This window comes from Mytilus edulis, chromosome 2 (genome assembly GCF_963676685.1).
Source record: "Mytilus edulis chromosome 2, xbMytEdul2.2, whole genome shotgun sequence".
NCBI lineage: Eukaryota > Metazoa > Mollusca > Bivalvia > Mytilida > Mytilidae > Mytilus > Mytilus edulis.
Window position 1 is genome coordinate 42,656,926 of NC_092345.1, and position 20,812 is coordinate 42,677,737.

General features: G+C 30.1%; 1 protein-coding gene across 1 annotated transcript; it reads right to left on the bottom strand.

Moving 5' to 3' along the window:
• Positions 1-1,770: 1,770 nt before the first annotated feature.
• On the bottom strand, positions 1,771-20,373 carry LOC139512167 (parafibromin-like). Its single transcript, XM_071299574.1, has 13 exons — positions 20,217-20,373; positions 14,485-14,590; positions 13,891-14,023; positions 12,953-13,008; positions 11,753-11,838; positions 10,949-11,174; positions 10,475-10,576; positions 9,681-9,753; positions 8,824-9,027; positions 7,580-7,667; positions 5,085-5,314; positions 4,347-4,488; positions 1,771-3,640 (listed from the first exon to the last, which is right to left on the bottom strand). Exons 1-13 carry the CDS (start codon positions 20,345-20,347, stop codon positions 3,604-3,606), a joined length of 1,614 nt encoding a protein of 537 aa, XP_071155675.1. The 5' UTR covers positions 20,348-20,373; the 3' UTR covers positions 1,771-3,603.
• Between the last annotated feature and the right edge of the window lie 439 nt (positions 20,374-20,812).

A 20,812-nucleotide genomic window follows, 5' to 3' on the forward strand; every position in this document is an offset into this window, starting at 1 on the left:
CTGGGGTATCAACAGTGAGCAGAAGCTCACTGTTTCACTTGTTTGAAACTAGAGAGGTAACATTGGAAAGATTTTTGAAAATCAAGGTAAAAGCTAAATCCTTTAATAAAATCTAAAATTCCCTCCTACTTAAAAACAGTCATCCATCAGCTCTTTTACGTATGTATACCTCTTTTTGTGACTAAAAGTTCTTAACTGAAAATAACATTTTATAAATTTGGTATGACCCAAGTGCTTTATGGATTTACCTTCATCAGGAAAGCTCACAAAAATACTGAACTCCGAGGAAAATTAAAAAAAAAATTGAACATCCCTAATCAAATGTCAAAATCAAGATAAAACATCAAACGAATGGACAACTGTCATATTCCTGACGTGGCACAGGCATTTTCTTATGTAGAAAATGGATTGAATCTGGTTTTATAGTGCTTTTAAACCTCTCATTTGTATGACAGTCCCATCAAATTCCATTATATTGACAATGCTATTGAATCAAGGGTTCTAAATGATTAAGTTGATGTCATTCCTGGGTAAATTTTACAGATGCTCTGATTTGGGTGAAAATTGTGAAATATCTGTGTAACGTGGCTACAAATATGTTCCATCTGTATTGCCTCTATCTTGTCCTCTTGATATTACCAAAGTTTTACTTGCCATGAACAAATGGCAGTATTGGAACAGAAACTTCCTATCCTTCTAAAGCATTTGAGTCCGACCTTATTGAGGGGGGTAAATGTTGCTCAATCTTTAGTCTTACCTGCCATGTTTTATGGAGATTTGGTCTTTTTGGTCAAGGTATTGTTTAATTTTCTGAGGAATCTTCTATATCTTTTTTAGTTTATTCATTAGTAAACAAACTGTTACATCACTCTTTTTGTAATTTAGATAGTATAATGCAAACATTGAAGTAAGAAGATCAACATTTATTTATGTAAACTATGCAAAACATTTAAAATCTATAAACCATGACTTAAGGTGCAGGGTCAAAAAACTTTATTGGTGTATATTGATTAACTTGTACTTAACAGCTGCAAAACATGTTGAGAGTCTTGAGACTATGACTAAGGTGGCAGAGCCAAATCATCTTAATGGAAGAGATGTTCCAATGCTAATACAACTGTATATCAAATATCATTAACCTACCACTAATGTTCCCCTTTAAACTGACCTTATCACAAAATAAAACAAGTTGGAGAGCCAAATGATCTCCATGTACCAATTCTTATACAACTGTATACCAAATTTCATTAACTTGCCACTAATGTTCCCCCTTTTACTGACCTAATCACAAAATAAAACATGTAAAGTAATCAAAAGTTTCCAAGACACTAAACTAAGGGGCTGAGCCAAATAATCTTCATAAAAAGGGTTTGTGTCAATTCAGCTCCATCTGCATTTCAAATATCATTCACCTACTAATAGTGGTTCCCTTATGTATAACTGTTATAATAACTAATTACAAACTAATATATCACAGCCACAAAAAACAAAACAAAAATTTTTTTTTACGATTTTTACAATCTTTTTCAGAAAAATCCTTTTGGCATATTTTTGAATTTCATTTCAAAGATTTTTTTCTCATATATTGAGTGTTTTTTTTAGACTTTACCTCACTCTATTATCACCAGGACAGCTAGACCAAAACATACCGGTAAGCCATTTGAATAAAATGTACAGTAAAAAACCTGTTGTCAAATGATGCAAGGAAAATTAGTCCATTCCCAACTTATTTAAAGCAAATCATGCAAATAATGAAAGCAGAAATACAAATAAAATTTCTCATATTTTATTCTTGTTCTCATTAATAACAAGAGGGTACAATTTTTCTGTGTATGGGCATTACACGACACAAAAAATAAAATCTCAAAACAGCTCTCACTTTTTCATACACTTACATCTTTTTCCACATGTACAACATCACTATCTCATACACACACTCCATTTATCATGTATATTCACATTCAACTGAATTATTCAATGTTGTTGTCATATTACAACCTTCAAATTATGCAGGTAAGACTTGTGTTGACCAATGAAAAGATGACATAATTTAGAGTCTTTCACAGAAAGAAGGCTGTTTCCAATTCCAGACATATATTTACAAAACTATGATTAAGCTGCAAATAACATATATCAGACATGTCAGATGAGGCTAAAATCTAATATTTCAATGTAGAGAATTAAATTAAATGGGCATACTATTTTCATATTTTTTTCAATTCTAAAAGACAGATTTCTCAGCTGAGCAGAATCAACGAAAGAAATCATAGATCCATACCATTATCAAGTAAAACTAGCTAGTTTAATTGATGAACAATGTTTACTTAATTGGCCTTCACTTGCTTTATTTTCAGCTATTTTATAATAGAAAAAGAGTTTATCTATTTAACTAATGATCCTACACTGCTAAGGTTGCATGACAAGATTAAAATCTACATACAATATATAAGCTTCGCAACATAACTCTTCTTAAACATCAGGGCAATATTATGTACAAATCTTTTATACATATTGACAATTTTCCCAAATTATTTACATATAAAGTACATGTACATGGTAAGTACAGGGATTACACAATTATCAGGTTCGAAGACTGGAATTGGATGCAAGAAAAATTTATAACAAACTAATAAACAGAATCCAATGTATACTTTACACAGAAAATTTTCAATGAAACAATCAGAATTGCATTTATATTGAAAACATTTTTTTTTCTCTCCATATTTTACAACATTTGACAAGAGTATCGTCGATATATCAAGCCATTTAATCCAATGAACACCAGTTTTAACAAAACTACCACGATTTGGGAAGCCAAGACCCTATGAGCTGCCTATCATAAAGGATACAGAAAAATTGCATCAATAAATTTATGAAACTTTCACCTTGTGAAATTATTTAAAGAACAGGATATGAGACAATCTATGCAATGGTAGTTAAGCTCTGTACAACTTATGTTTGCATGACAAAACTTTTTTACCCTTTATATACTGCTAATATATTTAAGTATTTCCTTTTTTCCCATAAACTTAAATAAAATCCATTTAAATGCATTTTTCTTACTTCAATTAAATATGTAAATGAAGCAAATATAAACAATGCATTAATAAAGTGTCTGTGACAAAAGTGCAAACCATGTCTATGAATTCCCTTCTATTCATGTTCATCAGTTTGCTTAGTAAATTTACAGTTTATCTTTCACCCTGATTCAGCAAAAACTTTCACACTACACATACCATTTTAAGGGTTCAAATAACAGACAATATTAGCTATCCATATGACAGATGTTTTATACCAATCGCTTTTTCATTGCATGCCATGAACACTTAGTGTGTATATCTGTATGACAATATTGTAATTATCAAATTGGGTATTTCTTTTTATCTTGTTTACATAAGCAAGCTGTATAGGGTGCATGTCAAAACAAAAATTTAAAATAATAATAATGTCTTGGCTTATTGTCTTTTATCACCAATATTAGCACTTCTTTGATAATCTTCATCAATTTCCACAGCAGCTGACATCAAGATGATATATTTTAATAAACTTTATCTCAGCAATGAGAATTTATGATTGTAAACACTGCAGTTTAATAATCACTTTTCAGCATCTCAAATGGGACTTATTCTTTGCCATAAACCTAAAAATAGAAAGATAAAACTTAGTATGATTGAGGTTCTAATCTTATCATTGTCATAAGTATTATGAAAATGATGTTACAAATAACAATATTCTTAGGGATTTTTTCAGGTATTTATAAAAAGCTCTGTGAAACCCTGTGTTTGCTGTTGTCTATGTAAATCTGTATTGTTGACTGTATAAAGACTATTCATCAGTAAAATACATTTTTTTTTAAATCAAAAGTTTTTCCTTAGATGTAATTTCTTGATCTTCAGGATTAGATGAGGTCCAAGTTTTAAAACACACTGCATAAGGTTTTAATTTTTTTTAATCAAAAACTGTCTGCTAATGTTTACTTCAAAGAGTCCATCTAACAGTAAAATATTGAAAAAAGCAATATATATCTATTTTCAAAATTTAACTTAAAAAAATATTTCTTAAAGATATATTCAAAATTTAGCTCCATAAACTTTTACCACTTATAAAAAAGTTTCTGCCAAAATTTCATAAAATTAAAAGGTTTGACAACGTAATTGATGTCTAACAAATTTTAACTCCAGACTGTATCTACATGTTAAAACTGCATAAAAATGTCCTATTATTAGTAAAATACAGCTGTTAACAGAGAGAAATATAGATTATGAAATCTTTTGTTTATCTTCCTCTTTATAATTGAAAGATACTCATATATTGGTGTGATTGACTGTATATTGTAAGAAACTTACTTGTCAAGAACTTCCCAAAATGTCTGAATGTGTGCTCTGTCTAAATGTCTTTTATTTCTGTCTAGATTGAGGACAGTCACATTCCATTTCTTTACATTGTTATCCAACGGTAAGTCAGACCATTTTATATGAAATGCTTTAACTGAAAAATAAATAAACATGAAAGCAGAGATTTCTAATATGATTCTTCATCTTAAAAGAAAGTATTAAATATCACTTTTAAGAGCAACTTTCAATTCCGTTTATTTGCGTAGCTTGATAAGAGGCTATTTAGTTACTTGATGCAGGGTCCTAAATAATCAACATTGAACAAGGTCACTCATATTGTTCCACTGGAAAAACCTGTTTTGTTATTATCCAAAAATTTCCATTGAGATATTCTTCTTATCGCACCGCGGGTAAATTATCACGTTGTGATTGGTTTAACGCCGTCACATGGTGACCCCCTATGAGACCGTAGGGGATTAGTAAATTTCATAGGGTGTCAATGACGCATTAATAGTGACGTCATCTATTAATGTTGTTGTGTTTCATTGTTCGTTTTTCAACAAAACGCAGCAGAAAAAGTCCACTGTGCGTAGAGGGTGAATAAAATCCATAGGGGATGAATTTTACTAACCCCCTTTGGATCCGTAGGGGGTCAGTAGCAAACCATATAACTTATAACAACATGCACCTATAATCAACCTAGTTGTAAAAACTACACATAAAAAGTTCACCTAAAAGTATTGAACTTACCTTTTGCAAATATATCAACAGGGTTACCATTCCATGGCCATCCTTTAAACTGCCATGCAGGTCCCTGTACAAAAACAGCCACAACCCTATCCCAATCATCTTTACTCAATTTAGAAGCACTATCTATTATCCTGTATGGCACTGTTAACCCACCATTCTTCCGTCTCTGTATTAAAACTTCATTGTCACGTTTCGCTCCCTGCCCTTTCTTGTCATCCGTTGAAACAAATCTGAAACAGATACATTATATATCATATGTAAATCTGAAATATATAGACCATATATAATATATCAAAGTGAAAAATATATTAATCTTAAACATGGTACATGTATCACAAATTCAAAATTTAAAGTGTTAGCATAAATACTTTTTTAAGTGTCAACATCAGGGCCGTAACTAGCCTCTTTTAATAATGAGGCAAAATATATATGCCCAGCGTAGCGAGGCTAAAATTTTTTGGCGAGGGGTCTGAAGCTCTGAGAAAAATAACGCAAAATCGTGCATTCTGAGCGTTTCCCGGACTTTTTTTTTACATTGAAACGCAATTAATTTTTAGCTATTTTTTCGACAATATTCTGGTCTCAAAGCTAAAACATAGATTAATTGTAATTTAAGACTTTTAGGTTTCACAGGGACAACATTAAAAGTAGACTGTTATGTAGGATAAAGCAAAAATCGTAAATCTCATAATCTCATAATCATTAAAACCGGATCTGTCTGTCGATCTGTTGTTGTCTTGTATAGTGCTTAGACTTTTTTTATTATTTTTTTTACTAGATTTAAATATAGTGACAGTGCAACTATTATAATTATACTAGTACTGAAAAGTCGTCACTAAGGAGCATCTTGACCTTGTTTTACGGTATTAATGATTCTTTTATTGTTTACGACCCTCCAGTAACTATCAAGATGAAGAACAAGAATAAAAACTTTGACCATTGATCATTGTATTTGTTTCTATGCATTGACTTTGTGTGAGATTAGGTTCCGTGCACGTTTACTCCATGTTCCTTTATTTTCTGTTAAAGGGTCTGAACTTAATGCAAGTTTAACCCTTCAATGTAAAACGTCATATTGCAATGCATTGATGTTTTTATAATTTATATAGATGACTTGATACGGGGAAATTAGGGGTCTTACTTTAATTTAATCCATGTCAACTATCTTTCTACAAAAAAGAGCCAGTTTTCTTTGATATCAAGTTCAATTCTCCATGCAGAAACGACATTTTTTTTGCTGTGTCCAGTATAGCATCGTATATTCTTAAAATATTTTCTCACACAATGTCTGGACATCGGTGGACATGCACTACGGCAAAACCAAACGCTTACACTGAATGAAAATCAACACTCAGACTATAGTCATAAAGTAGGACAATAAATGAACAAAAGACAAACCCGAGACACGGAAGTACAAACAAAAGAAAAACCCGGGACACAGAAGTACAAACAATAGACTATCTACTCTGAAAACTAAAAGTAAAATAGAAACATGGATCACGAAAACATGCAGGGGCAACAACAGATAATAAAGAAAACGTGCTTTTTGCAAGAGACTTTCAGTGAAAACAATTTGATATGAAGACAATGTTTTGTTTCCGTATTTTTTTTATTTTTGAAATTTCCAGCATGAGGCATTTGCCTCATTTGCCTCAATGTAGTTACGGCCCTGAACATTTTTACTTACAATGGGTCAATGAAATTATACCCCCATTCTAAAACAAGAGGGTTATATTGCAATTGCCTTGTCAGTCATCACTAACTTTGACATTTAAAGTAAGATAAAGTTTCAAATTCTATAGTCCATTACTGAGGGGGCAGGCCAAATAATCGCCTTGGGAATGAGAAGTGCAAATGGTAATTCAACTGCCAACCAAAATCATTTATTACTCATTCATCTACTACTAGAGGATCCCCTTGAACTGGCCTACGATAGAACATCTCAATTATAGTGTTGAGCCAAGAATCTTGAAAGGGCTGGTGGAAAAATTCTTTACAAGTTATTGACACTATGTCTTGTTTAATCAGTTCTTTAAAAGCAATAAACTGATTTAATTAACTTAATTGAAAGCACATTACGCCCATATGGGTCAATGGCTTAACCATACATGATAAACAGTATGCATACATGACATATAAACAATTCTACTAAAATCCGTGTCTTTCTTTAAATCAAATTTACAAGAGATTCAATAAATAGCAAGGACTCGATGCCCTCAGTCTTAGTGACTTTAATGTAAATCTAAGCATTTGTAAATGTCATACCATTGTAAGATACTTGTATCATATGAATAATAAACAAGATATAGAGTGTATGTCATGAGACAGTTACATACCAAGACTAATTATTTTGTGTTTCTATTTTCAATCTCAATGCTTTATCTCATGTTTATTCTAATTTTTAACTCATGTTTTTCCCTGGGACTAATTACATGATACAAAACACTCCTGGAAACCAATTTGAACTATTTGTTTGTATATCTTGCTCAACTTACCTAAATTCCTGTAACATATCTTTAGCATTAAACATAGTGATGAGGGATGTAAGAGCTGCTGGAATAATGATGATTGGTGTTCGAGATCCTTAAAAGATAAATAAAACATTTAATAATAATAAATTCTTTATTTAAAGAGAGTAAACTCAGTTAGTTACAATAAACTAATCTTCCCTGAGGCCCTCACATACAAATTACAATACAATCAAAACAGATATTTACACATAGTTAATTTACAGTCATATAGTTCAATGTCATTAACATAAGATATAATATAAGATGTATACATGAAACCAAAAAATAAAATGAAAATAAAAAATATACAAATACATTGTAGCAAACATTTCTTATCAGGGTTGTGTTAGGTACTTCTTGATACTTTGCTTAAAAGTAAAAGTGTTTTGAGCTTTACCCATTTTGTGTGGTAGTCCATTCCATAATACTGATCCAGAATAAGCAAAGGATTTCCAAAATAGTTCAGCTTTTGAGTTCCGATTTTGTGTGGTAGTCCATTCCATAATACTGATCCAGAATAAACAAAGGATTTCCTACATGTAAATAGTTCAGCTTTTGGCTTAGGAACTATCAGATTACCTTGAGTGACACCTCTTAAGGAGTAAGGATTATCATCTGATTTCAGTTTAAACTAGGTACATTGGTGCTTCCATATGCATACATTTATATAGAAGTAAATATTTATGGTATTTTATTCTATTGTCAACTGTCATCAACTGTCATTTAACTTAACTTCAGAACTACTTTGATTTTTCTCCGTTCTATTCACAATTATGCATATGTGTTTCAGTAGTACAGTAAAATCACAAATTAAAAAACTAAAAAATTGTAAAAATGTGTCTTTTAAAAGCACAATTTCTACTATAACGGACCAGCCAACGGTTTCTCTCATTTTTAAATGCTCATAGATCTTGTTTATTGATCATTTTATGCTACTAACAGGTTGCTTCCCATCTATATAAATTATAATTTTCAAGATAAGAGGTAAATACTTGAAAATAATTCATTGAAAAGGCAATAACTGAATTTCAATCAATGAATGGATCTGAACAAGCCATTGAATACCATCATGGATATGACCAAATCAGGTACTGTATCAATTGAAGAGTAATAACATAGGTTTCTGTCACCAACTTATGAACTATTTATTCTACACTAGTATTTTACCTTTCTTTTGACTAGGAGGTGGTCTAGCCTGTGATATTGGCCATTCTATACTAGTATTTTACCTTTCTTTTGACTAGGAGGTGGTCTAGCCTGTGATATTGGACGTGAAACTTGTTGTGGTGTCTGATGTGGTGGTGTTTGTGATGGCAGTGTTGGTTCTTTAGGTTTTTCTGGTTTCTCTGGTTTTCTAGATGATTCTTCTGTCACATGTTTCAATGCCATTCCGTGAAACGACTGCATGGTATCAATATTGAAACCCTCAGTTTCTGGAAAAGAAAATAAGGTTGCACCACATGCTTTAGAAATAAATGCTTAACAGGCACCAGGAGTCATTCAAAATTCACAAAGACCTTTACTAAAAAAAAAATGATAAATGATAAAATGCATAGGAAGACTTTATCTGTTCCATGTGCAATTCATTAATAGCTTTGATTTTGTTTATCAAAAAAGATTCAACAAATATAAAGTGATTGTCTTAATAATACTGTAATTCATAAGCTCTTTAAGTCATTAAATCATATGAGAAACAGCAATATTAGTAAAGCTACTAAAGGTTATCTGATAGTTCCATATCCATATATTTTCTTTGTATTATTAAGTTTAAATAATTTCAAGTGTAAACACCATTAAGTACATGTATAATGAAATGTGAATTTGATAGACTAAGGACAAATGATATGAGCTTTATTGACCTTTAATCCTAACCATTTAATAATAATATATCAAATTTTATGAAATTTAACATCAAGTTTTAATTTTAATATACGGATTTAATTAGCCCATCTGCATAATGCTGATTCATTTTAAAACAGAATATTATAAGTTATATAATAGAAACAAATGTATTATTTGTCACTGATTACAAAGCATTTCGGCTATGTGACTTATGAAATCTAGTTAAGTCTGATGTAAAACCCACCTGCTTTGCCTTTAAATCTCTCCTGATCGTATCTACTGTAAGCTGCCACTTGTGGAGCAGGTCTTGGTTGTGACTGAAATTATATTTCAAATTTCCAAAATCAATACTCTGCAGTTGTTTTTTTTAATAAAATTAAGACATTTTAAGAAAGTGTCTTCATTAGTAAAAGAAGAGTTGTATGTATGAGTGATTTAATTGGTTTACTTATTTAAGTGATTTTCTTTACATTTCACATCTTTTGTATATAAATAAAATTTCATAAAAGTGCCTAGTAACAAAGCTGAAAATCACACAAGCTATGATTGTTAACTTTTATAGACCTTGTTATCATATAAACAGAAAAATATATTTGATATAAATTATTATTTCTAAATTTCATTGCTTAAAACAAAGGGAGCGGATTTATGTGTCTGTCCCAAAGTCAGGAGCCTGTAGTTGAGTAGTTGTTGTTGGTTCAAGCTGTCATCATATGTTGTATTTTATAAATAAGGCCATTCTTCTTGTTTAAATTATTTCAAAATTTTCATGTCAAGGCCTTTTATAGATAACTATACAGTAGGAGTCTTTTTTCATTGTTGTCAATTTGTTGAAGGCCCTAAGATAACCTATAATTGCTTTTATCTTCATTATCTGAACTCTGGTAGATAGTTGTCTCATTAGCAATCATGCCACACCTTCTTGTTGAAGGCCCTATGATAAACTAAAGCTGTTTTTATCTTCATCGTCTGAACTCAGGTGGATAGTTGTCTCATTGGTAATCCTCTCACATCTCCTCATTTTATACTCATACTTACTGCTGACGGTGTGTGTGATGTGTGACTTGATTTATGTTTTTGTGATCCTTCTTCTCGAGCTTTTATAGACTGAAGTATTCCAAAAATGTTCTTTGCAAAACTCTACAACAGAAATAGTATCAAAACTCAATCAAATGTATGACAATAATGCAAAATATATGTGTACTTATTTCACTTTGTAAGAATAACTTTGAAAATGGCAATTTGTGTACATTGCCACATTATCAAAGGGAAACTGTATACAAAAGAATAGAAAATTTCATTAGATGTTGAAAATGTTCAATAAGATATTATATTTTAAAAGTTATATTTGTTTGTTTCCTTGATTTTCCAAAATTTAACAGCATTTTGAAACCTTTGATGCAAAAGACTTGCTATTTCGTATACTGTGAATGTAACTGAAATATCAATTTAAAAATATGTCAAATTTCTCTAAAGTAATTTTTAAATGAATATTTTTAGGGGTATACCAACTTTTGCATTGCTTTGCAGTATTGTTGTTCTTGTTCTCCACAGTCTTTCTCTACTGACAATATCCCTTGTAACATCAACTTCAGCATCTACGAAGCTACTATGTTCTAATGGTCCAGGTTGTATGTCAGCATCATCTACCTTTATCATAGATCTCTTTTTGGCCCATCTCTTAGCTTTGATGGCTGCAATTCTCTCCAATGGCATAGCCTCTGGGAGGGAGGAAGAACTGAAAATAAATAGTTATACTTATAGATTATCATTTATCATCTCAACAAGATTGATTTTCTCACTTGAGCAGGTACAGGGAATTTGAGAAAAGCAATGGAGTTGATGATGACCAATGATAATCTGTTTACCGCTATTCTACCTATGACGATGTTGTTAATTTCATGTACAACAGGCATGTGTGCCTTTATTTCTAGCGATAATTTTATATCACTCTACTGTTCTGTAAAAGGAAATTATCAGTCAGTAAGATTAAAGGAAAAATCCGTCAAATAGCGGTAAATTTTGCTTATTACAAAATCTGAAAAATTATGGAAATTCAGACTATGGTTTAAAGCTCTTCAAACCTGCCTTCAAATGTAATTTAATAGTATTAAAAAGACATATTAAATATCAATGAAGATTCATCTTTGTTGGTGTCATGTCAGGCTTCTTAAAATAAATGTCTTGTGCTTCATCAAAAATATTGAAAACAAGTCTATAGAACTTTTTGTGATAATTTTGTCAATTAAATCTTTGATAAATTTTTGCCACTATCCAACAGACTATTGTAATGGCTAAAAGTAACTTTATTCTTACGCTAACTGTGCAGGTTTTACTGCTGTTTCTCTTGGAGCATCCATCTTTCTGGCCCATATAATTTTGTCTTGTAGAACTTTTTCTTCCTATCAACACAAAAAAAAAAATACTGTTCAATTTGCAAATGTACATGTATTATAGACAAGAACTTACAGAATGAGTCTTCCTACCATTATATACTATATATAGCTATCACCTAATATTGCAAAAAGTTCCATTATTTCCTCTATATCTTGTAAGATAGAGATTATATTCCTTTATGCACATCCTCGGTAGTATTCTACAACCGTGTAAAGTTTCATCAATATCCATCCTCTTTGTTAGAACGAATTGCTTCAAAGCAAACAAAGAAACAACAACAAACTTTGAATCCTGGGTAATAAAAAAGATTTTTTTACATTAATAAACTTTTTTTTCAATTAGATTGCATATGCTGTAAATGAATTGTATCGATTAATTGTGCTGTTTTGTAGCAGTCAGTTTATTAAGGTGGTTCAGGGAGATAACTCTTTAAATCAGTTATGTGTTTGTTAAAGTCAAGTTTCATCAATGTTTTTTAAGTATTTACCTGAAACAGATTGGAAATAATCTATGTAACCTAGAAGCTTAGAATATATTTATGAAAATGGTTGACACAAACGTACTGATGATTTTAAGAGTTATTTCCCTTAACCTAGGTCTACCTCCTTAAGTGGACAAAGCTGAAGTGTCCCGGAGAAAACCACTGAAGGTAAATTGACAATCCTAGCAAATTAAGATTGATGTTGAATGCACCTGCCACATACCAGATTTGAACTCATAACCTCAGTGTTGACAGGCTAGTGATACAATAGTTGGACTACTATGACCACTTATCTTGGACTACTAAGACCACTTAGCTTGGACTCTAAATATGAAAGACAATTTTGATAAACTAAAATTAAAGTATACATATAAAACGGATGCTTTTAACTTTTTATTCAATGCAGAAAACACAAGCATCCGTTTTATATGTTTACTTAAGATAATTTCAAAGTTGTAACTCAATTATCCTGTAGTAAATTAAAACCACATTAAATAAAAACAAAGATAATGGGTACAATTTTTCAAATGGTCTTTAGTTGTACTACATGCCTTGAGGAAGATTTTATATTGCAATTTTCTCTATTTTTTTTAAGAAAAAAAACTTAATATTTAATATAAATGTTCTCCAAATGTTACCTCAAGTCTTGGTTTCTTCTTATCTGCCTCTCCTGCATCTTCTGCAAATCTTTTGACTAAAATAGAAACATATTTTAATTAATTTTTGAATGATTAAACGTTAATACATGTATATTATTTTTCATAATATCTTGTATTTTAAGATCAGATAAAAATTGTTAGACATGTAAATGAAAAATTGGTTACCATTCAAATAAGCAGAAACTTTCTGTTTTTATGAAGGAAATTATGCTAGTTTTTAACTAAAATATTCACTGTACGCCAGTTGGTAATGCAGTTTGTACCAATGATTACTTCAGCTTGAGACATTGTAAAAAGATACTTTTAGGGTTTTTTTATGGAGATCTTTGTTAGAACATTTAAAATCTGAAGTTTAATATTGTATATATAAATTGAGACCTGAGAAATTAACTTTTTGCATTAATACAAAAAGACAGATGATGGATGAATGGCTGTTTAAAAGTGTTCAGTGGCAAATCGAATGCATTTTTAGGACCAAAGAATGTGATATCCTTTATAGTAATTGTACTTGATTGACTAGCTGAGCTAGAAATTGTATAAAGTGCTAGCAGCTCACAAGGCAACAGTCTGCAGAAAGACATGTCACCTCACTTGGACACTTTTTCTTTCTCCTGGCCGACCAGTCTTTGTTCTTACTTGTAAATGTGGCATACTTAGCAGAGAAAATGCAAATACAAATGTTCAAGTCTTTGGTGTAACCTGGCTGGGTATGGAATCGATGACCAGCTGCACTTCATGTGAGCATACTCTCACGAAACCAATGCAGCCCAACGCGAGAAAAAAATCTTGGTCTCTGTTTAATTCTTTGCACTCACAGATAACATAGTTTCCATGATATTATGAATAACAAAGATTTTAATTTTTATTTCTTTCTTTCTTTCAGGTTTTGTACAAAAAAAAAGAAATTTTTGCAATACCTTGTGCAGGTCTCTGAAGTGGAATTTCCAATGGAGCACTTTTGTCAATGTTAGTAGAACTTTGAGTTTCTCCATTTAAGTAGGCAAGTAGATCTTTTCTATCAGGACGACGCACAACAGGTACAGAGGCAGCCTACAAAATTGTTTAATATTCAAAAATGAAAACAAAATACATATTTTCTTTTCAACATGATAAAAATGTTTGTACATATATTTTAAGTCACAATAAAACTGTACTGATCAATGTACAATGGTGAATTCATTTCCTATGAAAATGTGTTAAATTTAAATTAAACTTAGGAAAAGATATTTATTGTGGATAAGAATTGATATAAATGATATTAAAAGAAGAAGGCAATATATATTAATGGAACAGTAGCCTTATCATGCTTATTGCTGTTCCTCAATTGATGAATTAAACTAAAGTTATATTCAACTACAAAAATGTACTTCCATGTAATGGGAAAATAAATCACGTGCAAAAATAATTTGGTTTGCAGTACATATATCCACTTTTTAAAAATCTCAATCAAAGAGTTTAAGTGAAGAGGAATTGGGATATAACAAATGCCAGAGAAATGGTAGAGTACTTACAGCTGCCTCTCTCACATACAATGGATGCTGTAGCTGAACATTTCTCAACAAAAACAAAATGCAATCAAGTGTGTAATACTCTTTTGTGACGCCATCTTTTCCAGTTCTGAAATATATACACATGATACAATTATATTTTACAAAAGGTAGAAGACCTACATTGTAGATACTTCAGATAATTTGCTGTAACAAAGTTTTTGAAATTATTTATAATAAAAAAGTTATCTCCATCATGCAAAGCTCTGATTCCTTGCCCAGCTTAGGCTATACTTTTTTGTCCTTTTAGATTTATAGCACTTCGTCTTTTAATAAGCTTTGGCTATGGAATTTCAAATATTTTGGACTGAAGCATCACTGAAGAGACATTGTTGAAATGACATCTTGTGCAGAAAAGTTTGCACCATTCATGTTATATTACTTACACTGGGTTGATACCTTTGCTAGTGGACTGATAAATATTTATTTGGAATAAGTAATCTTAACCAAAAAATAAAATGTATTCTTGTTGTTATTAAATAGTCTTCTTGTTGCTAAATTATTCTTCTTGTCGCTATAAATAATATACCCGCTGATAGAGCTTTGGATTGTCAAATATATGGTAATAATTGTATCACTGAAGAGACATTGATTGTCGAAATGTGTATCAGGTGCAGAAAGATTGGTATCTTTTATGTTATTACATATATACATATAAAATTAAGAAGATGAGGTATGATTGCCAATGAGATAACTCTCCAAAACGACCAAATGACACAGAAATAAACAACAATACACATGTAGGTAACCAAATGGCCTTCAACATGTACATTTGTAAGTCTTGCATTTTTTTGCTTTGTTTTAAAAAATTTATGTATCCTAGTATTATCGGTTCTCAATAGTGTAACAAACTTTTGCTCCAAGGTGCCAGTTCTTCAAATAAATGTGGTCAAAGTTGATGGTGTTAATTAAATAGATACTTTTATTCATTTCCCATATTCCTCATGATTTTCTCTTGCGTAAATCAAGAAAAAATCAAAATATCTGTTGTTGTGCTCAATTTTGACCTTGTGTGCAATATGTCATCAGTTCTCAATAGTTGTAAAAAGCATAGTAGCTATAAGGTAAGCATGTTTGATATTAATAAAAGATTTAAAATTACACAATTTGAAGATAAGTTTCAATTATATAATTAAGTATCATTGGTCTCTAGAAACAAATATTATTTTATGAATTTTAGCCTTATCGATCAAGTAAGGCATCTTTAACAGATATCTTAGGAATTATCACTCAAGGACAAAAATATGCATTGAATATTAATCTTTAATATATTTAAGATGATTTTAATTATTGAAATAATTTTTATACATATATGTTATAACATGTTGTCACAGCAACAATATTTTAAGGGCATTACTTTTCCGATAATAGAATTGAATTAAATTTTAAAGTTCATAAGATATGGCCCAAACTACGTTCTATAGATTTTTTTCAATAGCGACGTCACACCACATCTAACACTTGTGTATTACGCATGTTGACTTGGCCTTCTTTTCGAGCTAAGTTTTGTTTACATTTGAAAACGTGCTATTTATGAACCAAGGGGATAAAGTTGGGGTTGTTTTGGGAATAAGGAAAAGTAGGTTAAAATCATAAAATATTATTTTTTATACTGTTGTTCCAGGGAAGGTCTATTAACAGGACAGATAAAACCAGGGCAGTTATTTTCGATACGTTTTTATCTGTAACTTTTGTTTTACTCAACATATTGTTAAAATTTAAATTGCATAATAAAGAACATGGTATTTACTTATAGTATTTGCAAAAAATATAAAAATAAATAATAACTAAGTTAAAAAAAATCTGCCAGGACAGTTTAATTCTATCAAAAAAATGGCTGAAATTGCCGAGAAAAGTTAACTTATAATTGAAATATTTTTCCCAAAACAACTGTCTGGCATAATATTTTTGTATGATTATAAAGATTATGAAATATTCATTCTAAAAATCTATAATTTAATATTTTTTTCAGCTTTTAAAGGTAAAAAAATCTGCCAGGACAGTAGCCTTTCACGTTGGAAATTTTGTTGAAATTATTTCAAAATACAAATACAAAGTTGAATATCTTCTTTAAAATAAATGTCTGGTAAACAAATGTTAGTTCATTGGAAAGTTTAGAATATAAGCTTTATGAAAATATAAAATTATATGAACTTTTATGTCATTAACACCAAAAAAATCTGCCAGGACAGTAGCCTACTCCGCTAGATTTTAAGAAACAAATGGCTGAAATTGTCGAGAAGAGTTTACCTATAATTGTTATATTTTCTTCAGTACAACTGTCTGGCATAATATTTTTGTATGATTATAAAGATTATGGAATAATCTATCTAAAAACCTATGAATTAATATTTTTTTCGTCTTTTAAAATTAAAAAAATCTGCCAGGACAGAAGAATTTTATGTTAGAAATTTTGTTGAATTTGTTCAAAATCAAAATATTAAGTTTAATATCTTCTTCAAAATAAATTTCTGGTAAACAAATGTTAGTTCATTTAAAAGTTTAGAACATAAGCTTTGAGAAAATATAAAATGATATGGTTATTTAATTCATTAACGACAAAAAAATCTGCCAGGACAGTAGCCTACTCCGTTTGAATTATCAGCTGGACATTAGCTTAATATGCTACATGTTTTATAAATGGCAGAAATCATAAATAAAATAGTATATTTATTAACTTATCTGGCTTTTTTTAAAATGATAATTAGGACTAAATCATTAAAAATAAATTTAAGGTGGTACCTAACACTACAGGGAGATAACTCTGTAAAATCAGCAGAACGTTTTAATGACGTTGTGTTGTTAAGGGAATATTAAGCTTCTCAATGATCAAAATAAGTTTTTGTCAAACTGCTATATAACCAGTGTAATTTTTCTGATTAAACGGTTGGTTCAAAGTTTTTGAAATTTTTATATTTTTGTCAAAGGGTCAAACTGAATACTTTGTCAAAATTTAAAGAAAATTAAACGAGCCAAATTAATTTTAGTTCAGGTGTTAGGTACCACCTTAAACTATAAATTAAAAACAAATTTGCCAGGATAGTACTATTACATAGGAAGAAGTGAAGAATTCTCAAATTTTTTTTTTATTCTATTCAAAGTGTTCAGTTTGAAATTTATCCGTGATAGATCATTAAAGTGAATATTTCTAGAAAACATAATTATATTGGTGTGGTTATTAAAACACTGTTTGTTGATTTAATTCGATTTCTATTCATTGTATCAAAGGCAGAAGATATATATCGGAATTATGTTTTGACAGTAATAAAAACTTCAAAGTCACTGATTGGTGTCAAATACTCAAAAGGTGTTTATTCACTTATAAGTAATGTGTTTAGAGCACAGGAAAGTGTCACTTTTTTTTTATCCTCTTACATAAAACTGGAGAGTTTCCAAATGTTGCATTTTTTAACTTCTTTTTGCAATTTACACCTTTACAATGTTTTCTAATGAATCAAATTTGCCATGCACAGTCACAATTCAGTACATTCCACAACACTAGTTAACCTTTTTAAAAAAAAAATCACGAGATAATCTATACTAGTTCTAGTTGTTCTACATGTACCCAACCTGAAAAACTTGTAAAAACAAAATTAAAGAGCATTTGCAATTGCAAATATCCCACAATCTATTGCATTAAATTTTATCTTTAAATATAAAATCAATTAGTTTTCCTAAAATTAAAGCTTAATATCTTCATTACCACACACTCGCTTTACGGTTGACATGACAGAATATACAAATACACGTGTCAACTAAATATTTAGCTATAGGACGACTCATGGGACCCTTTTTATGAAATTCATCTATTATCGAATGAATATTTTTTATCTTTTCCCCAAATTTCATGCTAAAACTTGACAACGAATTATAATAACAAAAAGTAATAATCTATCCAACTTTCGATTTTGATTTGAAACAAATTTGTCCACAAGTTGAGACATAATAAGTAACTGTCCTGGCAATTTTTTTTATTCACTTTTTTTTTTAATTTTATGATTGGGTCTAGCTTTTACTTAATGGTAGTATCAAAATTGTACTTTAGACAATCGCAAAAAAAAAAACTATTCCAATATTATATTAAAAAAAAAATAATTGCGTTGTTAATTTCTGCAATTAATTCAGAAATTTAACGGAGTAGGCTACTGTCCTGGCAATTTTTTTTGGCGTTAAGGAAATAAATGTCCATATTATTTTATATTTTCATAAAGCTTATATTTCAAACTTTTAAATGAACTAAAATTTGTTTACCGGACTTTTATTTTTAAGAAGATATTAAACTTTATACTTTGATTTTGAACAAATTTCAACAAAATTTCTAACGTAAAAAGGCTTCTGTCCTGGCAGATTTTTTTACCTTTAAAAGACGAAAAAAATATTAAATCATTGGTTTTTAGAATGAATATTTCATAATCTTTATAATCGTACAAAAATATTATGCCAGACAGTTGTTTTGGGAAAAATATTTCAATTATAAGTAAACTCTTCTCGACAATTTCAGCCATTTGTTTCTTAAAATTTAGCGGAGTAGGCTACTGTCCTGGCAGATTCTTTTGGTGTTAATGACATAAAAGTTCATATAATTTTATATTTTCATAAAGCTTATATTCTAAACTTTCCAATGAACTAACATTTGTTTACCAGACATTTATTTTAAAGAAGATATTCAACTGTGTATTTGTATTTTGAAATAATTTCAACAAAATTTCCAACGTGAAAGGCTACTGTCCTGGCAGATTTTTTTACCTTTAAAAGCTGAAAAAATATTAAATTATAGATTTTTAGAATGAATATTTCATAATCTTTATAATCATACAAAAATATTATGCCAGACAGTTGTTTTGGGAAAAATATTTCAATTATAAGTAAACTTTTCTCGGCAATTTCAGCCATTTTTTTGATAAAATTAAACTGTCCTGGCAGATTTTTTTTAACTTAATTATTATTCATTTTTATATTTTTTACAAATAATATAAGTAAATACCATGTTCTTTATTATACAATTTAAATTTTAACAATATGTTGAGTAAAACAAAAGTTACAGATAAAAACGTATCGAAAATAACTGTCCTGGTTTTATCTGTCCTGTTAATAGACCTTCCCGTTGTTCCATGTCTGAAAACTTGAAACAGTGAAATTATTGCTTGCTTGAAGCGAGATTTTATTGTCCTTGAAATACTGACAAATAGAAAACATGTGCGATTTCACAAACTACTTCTACTTTAACCATGCGCATTGCTATCAAGAACAAATGACTACGCGATACATATACATGTAGCATATGTCAGATCGACAGAAAATGATGTCAATGAGCAGAAGCAACTGGTACAATTGCAAACTAGTACTCATGTGAACTCATACCACTGCAAACTCATGGTCCTCAATACTCTCCATAATAAAAATAAGATGTGGTATGACTATGAAGTATGATTGCAAAATTATTTTGTACGAGACGACTCACCGTCTTCCAAAAAAGTTAACAAATTTAGTTCACTGTACGACCATTAACACTGAGCAATATTCCCTTTTCACATGGGCGCTATAACAGGTCCATGTGGGGTATTGTTTAATTAGGAGTAATTTTAATCAGTTGGCTACAGTTTGTATACTTTTCCAAGTTTTCTGCAGTCAGTCATGTCAGTCTGTTATTGTTATGTTTACCTTTTGCTTATTCACTAATCGCAAATATTGCTTACCCCCAAATGACGTAATTTGTTTTGACTGTTTTTGGCCAAGCTAAATCGTTAAAAATAACTTGGTCATCCTTCTCTATAATATCCTTTTTGTTGATATTATACTGACGTAAAATGCTTAAAACGTCAGCCATTGCTGCAAGATCGGAAATGCTATTGTAATCTCAAAAATAACGATCGTTAAGATCGCAAATATAAGAAATAAAAACTGTGCAGGATTTTTATAGTTAAAAATGCTTGAATGCTAATATGTGAGTTTTAATGGTCAATTTTGTAAGTTGTAATAAAAGTTTCTTTTGTTCAAAGAGTACTCAAACTGAAGACCACTTTCAGGTTTGTGAAACGTATAGGTAATGACGTACTCTTGAATGACCCAAATTAAAATTTACGTTTTATTGAGGATCATAATCATAATATATTCTTTATCCGAGTCTTTATCATGTACAAAAAATATACTACAAGTTTACAACCATGATACACGATTCGGTTATTAAAAGTATATAAATTATCTTATTGTCTATGTACTATACTGTTTAATGTTACCAAATACCAAAAACTGTTACACAGCGCTCCACAGCGATTCAATAAAGATATACACC